Genomic DNA, 13,386 nt, shown 5'->3' with positions numbered 1-13,386 from the left:
TCTTCCTCTTTCTCCTAGCCAGGTGTAGGTTGTGTTGCCTCTTGTCTCCCCCCCCCCTTTTCTTAGAATGTGCTTCCTCCCTTCTGGGAAACTGCTGCTTTACTATTGTCCATCACACCACCTCCCACTCCAAAGGCACCACCCTTCACCTCCAGGAACAAAATAAAAGCCTGGATATATAATTGTGTTTGGGAGCAGCTGAAGTGCTGCTTTTCAGACTTGCTTTTCTCCACTTCTTATTCCGGATTAGACAGTTATTCACAAAAAGAGTGACTGTCTCATCAAATCATCATAAGATTTCACATTTAATTATCAAGGTGCTGTAAATGGAATTTTCTTGAAGCTAAGAATAAGACAGTACTTAAAAGACATATTTTCAACTTGCTTTCTGAGTTATCACAGCTCTGAGTGTTACTGAGCATTTTATTTGGGGGAGTCAATGTGAAAAGTATAGCAATGTGTGCCTATTGAGGAAGTCACAGAATGTCTGGGGCTAAATTGGACAACCAAACGCCCTGAGGTCTTCAGTTTAAAGAAGTCAAGTGAATGGAAAAAGGAAATAATATTTTTTAGGTTGAGAAATTTGGATTCACTGGTAGGACATTCACATGGGCTACCCTGAAGAATGATGATGGAATATCTCCACTTTGTTACGTATTTTAAAAATGCACCTTATGATACTTCATCTTTCTTGCTGCTTTCATGCAGGAACATTAAAGTGCCAAACAAGAGTAAAAAAAAAAGCAAAACCAATATAGGATTGGGTAGGAAGCAGCTAGTTGTTTCCAAGGATCTGTTTTTGCACTGATATCAATTTTATGTTGAACTTTATTTTATAGAAATCCATTTTGGAAAAGAATCTTTCAGTCAACGGGATACCTAACATCATAGGAATTTATTGCACTCCTTCAAATGGCCCTGCAGGTAATGCTATGGAAATGATAGGAGCTGAGAACAGGAGAACACATATAGCTCACATATTGAAAGGAGATGGTATAACTCCAAGTGACAAGAAGTAGGTTCAACCCACATCACTGGGACCAGTTAAACATTCTGACCATAGTCAAAATCTATTTATAAAGGAATAAAGTTTTAGTCCACTGTGATGTTGTTTCCATTCTCCAGGAACCTTGATTACACCAAAAGAAGGGACCATGAAAGAAGCTGCAAAATTAACTACAGGTAAGAAAGCCCTCTCTTTTTAGCAATCTGACACAATGTCATATGTAAACAGATTCTACATGTATACCAATCATTATTACAAAATGTGTGGTGATTCAGCCTATTGATATCAACTGGTGGGCTTTATCACAATACCTTTCAAAAGCCACTCCACACATTTATTCAGGGATGGGACTTCATTGTGGGGGAAAATTGCAATAGGAATTAAGGAAACCCTCTCCTTATTACAGCAAGAGGAGACTTGAAACTTTTCATTTTATCTAGGCCATTTAGGCTTTTTAGAAAATATATGATACAGAAGGTATATGTTCCCAAACTGGTTCTTTAGGACTTCCAGCAGTTTACCCATCAATAAAGAAACTATTTACCTTGTCCTGGTAGTTCTTTTTCTCTCTTTCCTTTTACTTTTCTCAGTATTATTTACTTTTCAGAGAGCTAGGACTTCACATAAGTAGGATGGTTTGAACCTTGTCATTTGTGACACAAGTGAATCTAAATATCTTTTCCAAGGCTTCCATTGCTACTCCACTCCAAAGGCTAATCTGTGGCATATTTCTCGACTGCTGGTCCTTTTAACTGATATTCACTCTTGAAAGGCAACAGCTACTTTGTAGCAACCTAAGGAGCAGCTGTCCGGAGCACATGTGGACAATCTCCTATCCTCTCCTTATCCAGACAGGTTTCAAGGAACCCGGCTACTCCCTGGTTTCTTGGTCTTTGCTGTAGTCATTAGCTGTTTTCAGTTTGCCATACCTCCCCTGGAAGTAGAGGTAAAAGCTACATTTTAAAAAAGAAGAAGATACATTATCCTTATCCACCAAGTTGTTTCCTTCATACTGTACAATAGAGGATGTCCTGTTTTCCATCTCTATTCTGTTGCCATTATGAACATAAAACAATTAAGGCTGGAATAACCAAAGGTCACTCTCTTGGGGACCGCTCATGCTAATTACTCACTGTAATGTTTTTGTTTTCTGAAAAATTCTCTGGCCTTTTCGGAGGGGTGGTGGTGTAAATTCTTGTCTATTCACGCCTCTTTGTTTTACCTCCTTTTTTGTCATGTTTTGCCCATTATCTCTTCTTGTTGTTTGCTGGTCTTTAATAAATAAACATCAAGCGATATTTTTAGTTGCTGTATTGGCATATGTGCTCGCCCTGATATGCATATTGAGTATGCTGGGTGCAAACTGGAAATTATGGTAATTTTCCAGGAACAGAGAAGTTTCACTTCTACTTAGAGTACATGTTGTCAATGAAGTTGTCAATGCTTATGCTACCTGGGGATTATGGAAGTAGGTGCCCCACTACATTGTGGAAAGGACCCAGCTGGGACAAATTTCTCTTGCATGATTATTGTTTTAAGAAATTTTGAAAAGTTCACTCCAAGTGAGATAAAAATCCAGAAAAAAAGTGAAGCAGAAGACTAGCATTAGCACTTTACAGAACTCTCAAGGTGATTTACAATATAGAAGCATTATTTGCATATTGCCTTGAACTATCTGGTCCTCATTTTACCAGCCTTGGAAGGATGGAAGGCTGTGTCAACCTGGAGCCCTGACAGGATCGAACTCCAGCTGAGGGCAGAGTTTGCCTGCAATATTGCACTTTAACCACTGCTCCACCAGAATTAGTAATTTATTCAGAATAATGGCTAGAATTCAAAATGAAGTCACAGAACCCCATTTATAAGTAGAGGAAGGGGTATCACTAAGCCAGCTTCCCACTAAGCCAGCTCCATGTCCAGCTGGAAAACCCCACTGAATGGACCAATCATTGAGCAGAGTATTGGGGATCCCAATCAATATTATGAACAGTACTCATCGGTGGCTTTCAAATTTTTACATATTAACTCTAGAGCAGGGGTCCCCCAACCCCTGAGCCATTAGGAACTGGGCCACACAAGCAGCAGGTGAGTGAGCAAAGCTTCATTTGCACACGTGTGGGATCTAGGTTGCACTTGAAACCAATCCCCACCCCTGGTCTGTAGAAGACTGTTTTTCTTCCAAATCTGGTCTTTGGTGCCAGAAAGGTGGGGACCACTGCTCTAAAGCATTCTTTAGTGGGATCTGTATTGATTTTTTTTCTTACGTTTGAGGTGCTTAGAAGGCAAAATATATTCAAGCAACACAAGATTAATCTTGAGAGAAAATGAGCATAGTAAATTAGTTGTGGAAAAGGATCCTTCGGGAAAGTGGCAACCTAGCATCTTATTTCAACTGATGGATGTCTTTTTCATTCTGTGTTTCAGAGCCACAGACAGCCAGCATTGAAGAGATACAGCAGATGAAAAATTTTAGGAAAGTCTTGAAAAAGCAAGAAAAGGAGCTGAAGGAGCTGGAGCGGAAGATGACAAAGCGCAAGGAAGAACTACTACAGAAATACACCACTTTTTTCACTGAGGTGGTTAGCCAGCTTGGCAGAAAAGAAATGCCATGCCCACCAAGAACACCACGAAGAAAAAGGTAGACTTTAATTCAGAAATAGGAAAACAAAGAGTTTCTTATTTGCAGTCAGATTAAAACTGTGTTTTGATACATTACAATCTTGCCTTTCTGCCATCTTGGCGACACATCATGGGGCTCCCTGGTGGTTCCCCATCCAGACCTTAGACCAGCTTGGCTCTGCTTAACCTATTAGCATGCTAAATGGATTGTAACTAACTGATAATGGTAAGCTAAAGCAGAGAGCATGCCACTTACCTGTGTTTTCACTGTACCTGCCCCTGGGTATATGCTGAGCCAAGCAAGAGAGCCAGAGGAATAAAATTCAATCACCGGGCTTGTGATTGCCTGAAACAGAATTCTCTAGGCATATTTTTCTTCCTATTTCCCCATGTTCCACCTTCCTGGCCTGTAGTTCTTCCAACAATACAGTCCAGAATTTCTTGCTAGTGTTGTAAAACTGGATCAGCTCCATCTGCTTTTATCCTATCCGCAGCCTATATAATAAATAGAGTACAGTCTAGGCAGTGTTTGCCATTTCAGCAACTTTAAGATCTCAAAGTTGCTGAGATTGAGAAACTGAGCTAGGGAAAGGAAAACCATTGCTTCCCCTCAGAAAAACAGATGAGAGTGTTTCACTGTACATACATGCAATTCCTATGTCCCCTAACTCCACGATAATTAAGTTTTTACTTTTCCAATATTTGGTGGGGAGGGTATATCCGAATGGCTACTTAAAAGACAAATGAATGTCTGCATTGCCAAAAGTAGGTACTTTCTCATGTTTAAATAGCAGTTCTGGTGCATTTCCTGAAGTATAATATTCATGTCATAAACATTCAGTATATGAAAGGACACTATCCAACCAATATGGATGTTATGTTTTTTCTAGTGCAGAGATTTGGTAGAAATTGACATATGCAGTTATATGTGTTAATACAGTGGTAATGTATTACTCTTAGTGCTGGAAAAGGGTGTGGGAAGCAGCCCTTTAACCAAACTGGTTTGTTCCCAGTGCTATTCAAACGTGCCAAACAAGAGTGCTATGAAATAGTAGAACAGGCATTACACAGTTCCAAACACCAGAGAGAATTAAAAGAAAATATATATAATCTTTACTTTCTGAAGTGGCAAGCTCAGAGCAAGAAATTCCAGATTTCTCTGACATAAAAATAAGAGTTTGAACTCCACCCAAGCTGCTGAATTGCAGTTGTTTTGTCCTTTTGTCAAATCGTGACTGTCTATTGAGGAAGCAGATCAAAAAAACTGTGGAGTCTTACTAATGATTCTTTCATTTACTGATCTGATCATGGAGTAGATATCATGGCAATATCCCAGTTGAAAAGGGGAGTACAGTCAGGGACTGGCCACTTCTGCCTTAAGACTGAGAATTGTTGCTGTCTCTAAAGTTGCAGGATCATTTTGGATGAAAGCAGCACAAAGGGAAATGTTGCAGAGTTGACTGAGAATGCAGATAATAAAAGGATAGAGCTAAAAGAGAAGTTGGAGGAAGAACTACTCCACCTGGGAGAAGAACAGTATGATGCAATCTGGAAGAAGAAAGACCAGCATGCCACAGAGGTATAGTAACCATATTGTTATTAGCATTCCTTTATTTAATTACTTATTACCTTTTTTATACATATTTTATTAATTTTCTAATTTTTCAATCATGAGTACTTAATAAACAACATGTTGTCTGGGTTCATTGATAATTCAGTGGTACATATTAACTTTCTCAGTCTAGTTCCAATACTACACCTTCCAGTGGTTCCTTGATCCTCTCTTCTTCCAGTGGTATGCATTTTTCCACACTGGGCAAATACAATTCTTGTTACTGTTAATACATATACAACTAAATATAGACATTTTCTTCACATTTTTCTGGTATTATACATAAGGAGCCTTGGTGGAGCAGTGGGCTAATGCCTCCTTAAGTAACACCAGCTGCCTGCAATTAGTGCAGGTTCGCATCCCACCAGGCTCAAGGTTGACTCAGCTTTCCATCCTTCCGAGGTAGGTAAAATGAGGACCCAGATTGTTGGGGGCAATTAAGCTGACTTTGTAATAATGCCGCTTGGGGTGTGTGTGTGTGTGTGTGAAAGCCCTAATAAGCAGGCATATACATAGAATGAAGGCTACTGCTAAGCTTGTAAGCCGCCCTGAGTCTTCGGAGAAGGGCGGGATATAAATGGAATTAAAATAAAAAATAATAATATCAATAGTGTCAGTTTATAATATCTTTTCTAGCCAGAAAATATCTCAATTGCACTTTCACTTAAAATCCATTTGTTCAATCAATATCCTGTTTTTCCTGCTTTTTAAAAAAAATTTATTTCCTATCAATGTTCAAAATATCTCTATTGCTTATAATTTTCTCATAATAAATTATATTTGGGTAACCAAAAGCTTCCCTTATTCCAATCCTTTTAGAATTTTCATATTTCCCATCTCATAACAAAGTATAATATTCTAGTTACAAATCCTATCCTTCTAATTATAATAATACTTTTATTTCTAACAGTTATCTATTTTCTTAACCATATTCAGACATCTGTTTAATAGTATAATATCCCATCTAATAGGTCGAAACCTCTATTTTCTTCAGTCTTACTCTAGCTTTCTTTCTTTGTCAAATAACTTTCCAAGTCAGTGCATTTGAATGATCAAGTAATTCTTCCTCTGTTTGTGTATATATTGTATATATCTGTATTAATTCCAAATTGATCTTGTAGTTTTCTCTATTTTCCCCCAAAGCAATTAATTCGCTGCTTTGCTTTTCCTGAGGGAGTGGGGCAAAAACTTCCCTTCCTTCTTTCATCGGGGAAGATTCTTTGCTTTGGGCATTCTTTTTTCCAGGAGAGTAGTATTAAGGTCATAAAAAGAGGATAAAGTCTCACCCAGTTCCATCCACATTGCTCAAAAATTGCTAGTTAGTACTTATCTTCAGTTGTCAGCAGCTTCTGACCACCCACATGAATGTAGACAGTCTTTCCCCTGCCGGTTTGGAGGGTGACTTTCGACTCTTTTTAGGGTCCCCAGCGGGGCGAAATTGAACATGGAAGATGGAGCCCCATCTTGCTGCATTTGTAATACCGCAACACATAACCAGAAGCCATTTTACTTATTACTAAAGAACCTGAACCATTTCATTAAGACTGCATTATATATATGCTAAGCTTGTCAGGTGGCTTTAATCCCAACATCAAAAGTGCTATCTGAATTTGCATTGTTGTTTTGGGGGGAAAGCTTATACCGTATGTACATATGGCTTCCTTATATTACCAAAATGATATTTCATCGTATTTCTGGGCAATTCTCAAGAAAATTCCTTGGCAATTTTCAAGAAAATTTATCATTTAAGAGTGATACTACTGTATAATACAAACACAGCTTTGGAAACATCTGAAGCCATTGGATAAATCACTTGCTGTGTGATTCCCTTCCAAGGCAGGGAAGTTGCTCTTTCTTCTTTCTTATGTTTTCCTTATTCGGTTTTCCCATTATGGTTCTCCTAGGCCCATAGCAAACTTGCTTCAAATGATTGGAATGATGTGGGAAGTGATAGAAAACATTTCAAGGAGGATCAATGCCTCTGTATGAGCCTCTATTGAATCTGAATCCCTTCTGCGGAAAGGATCCTCCTAGTTCCAACTCAGGATCATGTCTATGGAGATTGTCAGTCATACAGGTCATGATGGCTGCCACAATGTAAAAAAGATGTTAAGACTCTAGAAAAAGTGCAGAGAAGAGCAACAGAGATGATCAGGGGACTGGAGGCTAAAACATATAATAATAATAATAATAATAATAATAATAATAATAATAATAATAATAATAATAATAATAATAATAATAATAATAATAATAATAATAATAATAATAATAATAATTTTATTTGTATACCGCCCTTCTCCCGAAGGACTCAGGGCGGTGAACAGGGCAAACATATAAAAATACAAAAAATACAAAAGTTAAAAAAGAATTAAACATATGCCCAAGATAAAAAACAGTAAATACATATATTAAAATGACAATAAAAACCCAACCCATCCCCCATCAGGCCAAGCCGGCTTGTTCAAATAAATGCGTCTTCAGATCGCGCCAGAAGGAGCGAAGGTCGGGCGCCATCCGGAGCTCCACCGGCAACCGATTCCATAAGTCCGGGGTGCCCACAGAGAAGGACCTCCCCCTGGGGGCCACCAAATGACATTCTCTGATCAGTGGCACCCTGAGGAGGCCCTCTCTGTGGGAGCACACAGGGCGGAGGGAAGTTGATGCCGGCAGCAGGTGCTCCCTAAGGTACTCCGGACCCATGCCATGTAGGGCCTTGAACACCATTACCAGTACCTTGAATCTCACCCGGAAGACAACTGGCAGCCAATGCAGCTCACAGAGCAGAGGTGTAACATGGGAGTATCGGGAGACTCCCAACACAACTCTCGTGGCTGCATTCTGTACCAGTTGGAGCCTCCGAGTGGTCCTCAAGGGCAGCCCCATGTAGAGAGCGTTGCAGTAGTCCAGACGAGAGGTCACGAGCGCATGAGTGACCGTACATAAGGCATCCCGGTCTATATAGGGCCGCAACTGGCGGACCAGGCGAAACTGGGCAAAGGCCCCCCTAGTCACGGCCACCATGTGATCTTCCAAAGTAAGCCATGAATCTAGGAGGACTCCCAAGTTGCGAGCCCTATCTACGGGGGGTAATAACTCACCCCCCATAGAAAGAGATGGAATATTCTGAATATCCCGGGATGCCGGGATGCACAGCCACTCAGTCTTGTCGGGGTTGAGTTGAAGTCTGTTCCTCCCCATCCAGACCCGAACCGCTTCCAGGCAACGGGACATCACGTCGAGGGCATCACTGGGGTGGTTTGGGGTCGAAATAAAAAGCTGGGTATCATCAGCATACTGATGATACCAAACTCCGAAACCACGAATGATCTCACCCAGCGGTTTCATATAGATGTTGAACAGGAGAGGCGAGAGGACCGACCCCTGAGGAACTCCACAAACGAGAGACCTCGAGGTCGACCTCTGCCCCCCTGCCAACACCGACTGCGAACGTCCCAGGAGATAGGAGGAGAACCACTGCAAGACTGTGCCTCCCACTCCCAATCCCCTGAGACGCCGCAGCAGGATACCATGGTCGATGGTATCGAACGCCGCTGAGAGGTCTAATAGGACTAGGACAGAGGAATGTCCCCTGTCCCGAGCCCTCCAGAGATCATTCACCAGAGCGACCAATGCCGTCTCCGTGTTGTACCCGGGCCTGAAACCCGATTGGTACGGGTCTAGATAATCCGCTTCATCCAGGACCAGAGGAAGCTGATGCGCCACCACACTCTCAACAACCTTCGCAAGAAAGCGAAGGTTGGAGACCGGACGAAAGTTATTTAACACAGCTGAGTCCAAGGCATGCTTCTTGAGGAGAGGTCTCACCACCGCCTCCTTCAAGATGGCGGGGAAACTACCCTCACTCAAAGAGGCAGATATAACCGCCTGGAACCAGCCTCGTGTCCCCTCCCGAGCCGCATAAACCAGCCAGGAAGGGCACGGGTCCAATAAACATGTGGTGGAGCTCAGCCTCCCCATAATCCTGTCCACTTCCTCCAGAGTCACAGAATCAAACTCCTCCCAGGTAATATCGACAAGACCGCCCACGTCCTGATCGTCATATAAAGAATAGTTGCTGGAATTGTGTATGTCTAGTTTAATGAAGAGAAGGACGAGGGGTGACATGATAGCAGTGTTCCAATATCTCAGGGGCTGCCACAAAGAAGAGGGAGTCAAGCTATTCTCCAAAAGCACCTGAAGGTAGGACAAGAAGCAATGGGTAGAAACTAATCAAAGAAAGAAGTAACCTAGTACTAATTAATCAGTGGAACAACCTGCCTACGGAAGTTGTGGGTTTCCAACACTGCACATTTTTAAGAAAAGATTGGACAACCGTTTGTCTGAAATGTTATAGGCAGTGACGTGAACAACTGGTTCTCTGTGTGGATGCCGCTTCCGGAAGTCCATTCTGGGCCTGGGCAACAAAAAATTAGCTACCAGTTCTGCTGAACTGGGCCGAACTGGCTGAATCCCACCACTGAGTATAGGGTTTCCTGCCTGAGCAGGGTGTTGGACTAGAAAACCTCCAAGATCCCTTCCAACTCTGTTATTCTGTTATGATTGTCCAAAAGGTGCTTTTTCCAAAGGCAATTGGACTCTAATTTCCTTGAATATGTCTCATTTCTCAACTAGATCTGAAGAAGCTTCTTGGATGAGAAGTGAAACATCTTCAAGTAAAAACAAGAAAAGTCCAGTTGCCTTTTGAAAAAGCACCTTTGGGACAACTTAGGATAATGTTCAAACAAACAAACAAAATATTTTCCTTGTGCTCTGTTTAAACAGAAAGTTGCTAAAATGTTACAGCTTGCAAGAGAGAAGCAAGCAACCGAGCTGAAGGCACTAAAGGAGACTTGGGAAAGGTAATTATAAAATTAATGTTCGTGTATGCAGAACTTTTCAATTCATTGTTGTAGCTTTTCTTCTCTCAGCCTCTCTGTGCTTTATAACCTTGAAACCTTCTGTGACCTGAGTAGAAAAGAAGCGAGCATTTAATATTAATCACAATGCTCTGTTGTTAAATTTGTAAACTCGAGTTGATTATCTTCCTCTACAGCGTCACTAAAGAAATGAAAAAGAAATTGGAGGTGAAGAGACTGGACAAAATCCAAGCCGTTCCTAAGAATGCTGATAAGAGTGTTCAGGAAAGGTATTTTTGACCTCACACCCAAGTGTAGCTCATTTCTATTGGATTTTGATTTTTAATGAAAAAGAACGTTTTAAAATAATGCATACAGTAGGTTGCTGTACTATGTACTGTATTGAATTAATGTTTTAAGCTAATTTTAATATGCCCTTGTCCACTTTCTGCAGCAAGACTTCCAGCATATGAAGCTGGAAAATCAAGCATGACTCTTCACAAAACCAAGCATGATTCTCCACGTGAAAAATGGTTTGCACGCTCCTGATTTGGAGCCAATGCCTGTTTGGCAGATCTTTTGAGTGTGACAAAGAAGCCATTCTCCTCACGTGAGAACTTAAAACTTAAGAAACGCAGGGAGGTTTAGTCATAACATAGTTAACACGACCTGTCTCATTCTGCAAGCTGCAAGATGATTGGAAGCATTTATTTCTAGTTTTGGTTAATTGCAATTTATTGTGCATGACAAGTAACAGGGATGTCTGCAGGTATGAGGGGCTGTACATGTAAAAACAATCAAGATTTTAGTCAAGCCTTCACATCTCCTCTCCACCCTACTTATGAATGAAGATGGCTTCCATGTTTCATTAGTCCTAGTTGAGTATGATTTTAACGTAAGCAACCTTGATAACCTATGACAAAGTTGGATCATTTGATGAGATGGAGGAGAGGAGATGAGAAGGAATGCAAGCCCAAAGCTTCTTACAGTAACTATACCAGGCAGATTCAAAATATCTTCTTTCTTTACCTTACTTTCTTAATTTCTTTACCTTAACTTCTTCACTTCAGTCAGTCTGATTAATTAACCAGTATTTTAGTCTGAGGGCTTTATTTTGACATGTCCTCAGAAAATAATAAGTAGCCCATCTTATGGATGAATATGCAGTCTGTAAGGCTCAAGTGATTAGTATAATTTAGGTTGTTGTTGTTAGTTGCAAAGTCTTGTCCGACCCATCGTGACCCCATGGACAACGTTCCTCCAGGCCTTCCTGTCCCCTACCATCTTCTGGAGTCCATTTAAGCTCACGCCTACTGCTTCAGTGACTCCATCCAGCCACCTCATTCTCTGTCATCCCCTTCTTCTCTTGCCCTCAACCTTTCCCAGAATTAGGCTCTTCTCCAGTGAGTCCGTCCTTCTCATTAGGTGGCCAAAGTATTTGAGTTTCAACTTCAGGATCTGGCCTTCTAAAGAGCAGTCAGGGTTGATCTTCTCTAGGACTGACCAGTTTGATCACCTTGCAGTCCATGGGACTCGCAGGAATCTTCTCCAGTACCATAATTCAAAGGCCTCAATTCTTTGGCGCTCAGCCTTTCTTATGATCCAACTTTCACAGCCATACACTGCAACTGGGAAGACCATAGCCTTGACTATACAAACTTTTGTTGGCAGGGTGATGTCTCTGCTTTTTAGTGTGCTGTCTAGATTTGCCATGGCTTTCCTCCCCAGGAGCAAGCGTCTTTTAATTTCTTGGCTGCAGTCCTCATCTGCGGTGATCTTGGAGCCCAGGAAAATAAACTCTGTCACTACCTCCATTTCTTCCCCATCTATTTGCCAGGAATTGAGAAGGCCAGATGCCATGATCTTGGTTTTCTTAATGTTAAGTTTCAAATAATTTAAGTAGCCCTAGATTAAAGTTTATAGGATGCTTCTCTCTAATACAGTTTCTTTTGCAGACAAAATTAATTCTTCTATACCAAAATTCTTTCTGCTTTTAAGTGATTACGTATGGCATGAAAACATTTTATCTAGATGATGCCTTAACCACAATCTAGGCTGCAAATTTTAACTAATACATAAGATGTGGTTTGTTTTTCCTAAAGGTTAAAAAGAGAAATCAATAATTCACATATTCATGAAGTTGTAAAAGCAGTCAAGCAGGTAAGTGTCTTTCTGGATTCTTTCTGTAGCATCTAAAAGAACAACTATTAGGTGTGCCCTGTTGACTTGTGCAAATGCTGTGCCCAGTGATTTACAAATGCTTCCTTCTTCCAAGAAAGACACTTGATTCTAATCCAGATATAGGGACTCAAACAAATGGGGCTGCCTCAGCTTTACACAGACCGCCTAGAAGAAGGAAAGAACTTGCGTTCTGACCTCGTTTAGTAGATCATATATATTTCACTTCTCTCTTTTGAAATATTTCCATAGCTACATTCCCACTGCAGTATTTTGTATGGTGCCTGGAATAGCTTCCAACCATACGTTACAGTGGCCTTAGTACCCATTTCATCTTTTGTCTGTGATTTGTGTGGGCATTAAAACATACTGAAATTTTCAAATTTTAGACTTTTATCCATCTGGGGTCCTGGGTGACGTATAATGGGGACAAGTGTAATTGTTCATTATAAACAGAATAAACAAATTGGAAGTAGATTAAAGTCATAACATGAAGAAACAACAAAAAAGAATAAATAAGTACATTTATTTTAATTAAACCTATTTCCATCTGAACAATGTAACTAAATGCTAAGGCCATTAAGGTCATGTAGAAATATCACAAATAAATAAATAAATAAATAAATAAACTTTCATAGGGCAGAATTTTAATTCACTGATGTTATTTTCACAACTTAATCTAATTCATAGAGTTATTTGAGACCCCTGAGTGAATAATTCCACAGGAGTAATTATGTAAGGAAAGTCATTATGATTTTCAAATTGGAACAGAAGCAGTTGACCGTTTGCCCCTCCCCTTTGCTTAGTTGGGCCATCATAGAATGTTTCTCACCACCTTAAGACGTTCCAAATGATCACCTGTGCATGAGACAAACTGATGTCAGGTCAGCTGTCTAGGGTGACTACTCATAATGTCCTATACAAGGAAGAATAAAATTGGAATCAAAGTGTCATGAAACTAAGAAACAAGACACTGAAGCATTCCTCCTTATCGCCTATGACTCGGCGTCTAAATCTCAGAAGTTGTTGGCTTCAACACTGATGTATAGCAAAGCATTCTAGTACAGGTAGTCCTTGACTTACAACAGTTGCTTAGTAACCATTCGAAGTTA

The 13,386-nt window shown here is 40.5% G+C and overlaps 1 protein-coding gene across 3 annotated transcripts in view; it reads left to right on the top strand.

The window, feature by feature from the left end:
• PLCB2 (phospholipase C beta 2) overlaps nt 1–13,386 on the top strand; it is a 67,567-nt gene that overhangs the window by 52,527 nt on the left and 1,654 nt on the right. For 2 of the 3 annotated variants that reach the window (XM_081334903.1, XM_081334902.1), the window contains 7 exons: nt 840–924; nt 1,126–1,182; nt 3,431–3,644; nt 5,033–5,204; nt 10,023–10,099; nt 10,294–10,386; nt 12,199–12,256. In XM_081334903.1, the coding sequence (XP_081191029.1) occupies nt 840–924; nt 1,126–1,182; nt 3,431–3,644; nt 5,033–5,204; nt 10,023–10,099; nt 10,294–10,386; nt 12,199–12,256 (756 nt within the window). Of the gene's footprint in view, nt 1–839; nt 925–1,125; nt 1,183–3,430; nt 3,645–5,032; nt 5,205–9,872; nt 9,981–10,022; nt 10,100–10,293; nt 10,387–12,198; nt 12,257–13,386 lie in introns of those variants that run through there. The other variant, XM_081334904.1, reaches the window with a different exon arrangement.

The sequence above is a fragment of the Vipera berus genome (genome assembly GCF_964194415.1).
Source record: "Vipera berus genome assembly, chromosome: 1".
Lineage (NCBI taxonomy): Eukaryota > Metazoa > Chordata > Lepidosauria > Squamata > Viperidae > Vipera > Vipera berus.
This window is presented reverse-complemented; position numbering and strand designations above follow the sequence as displayed.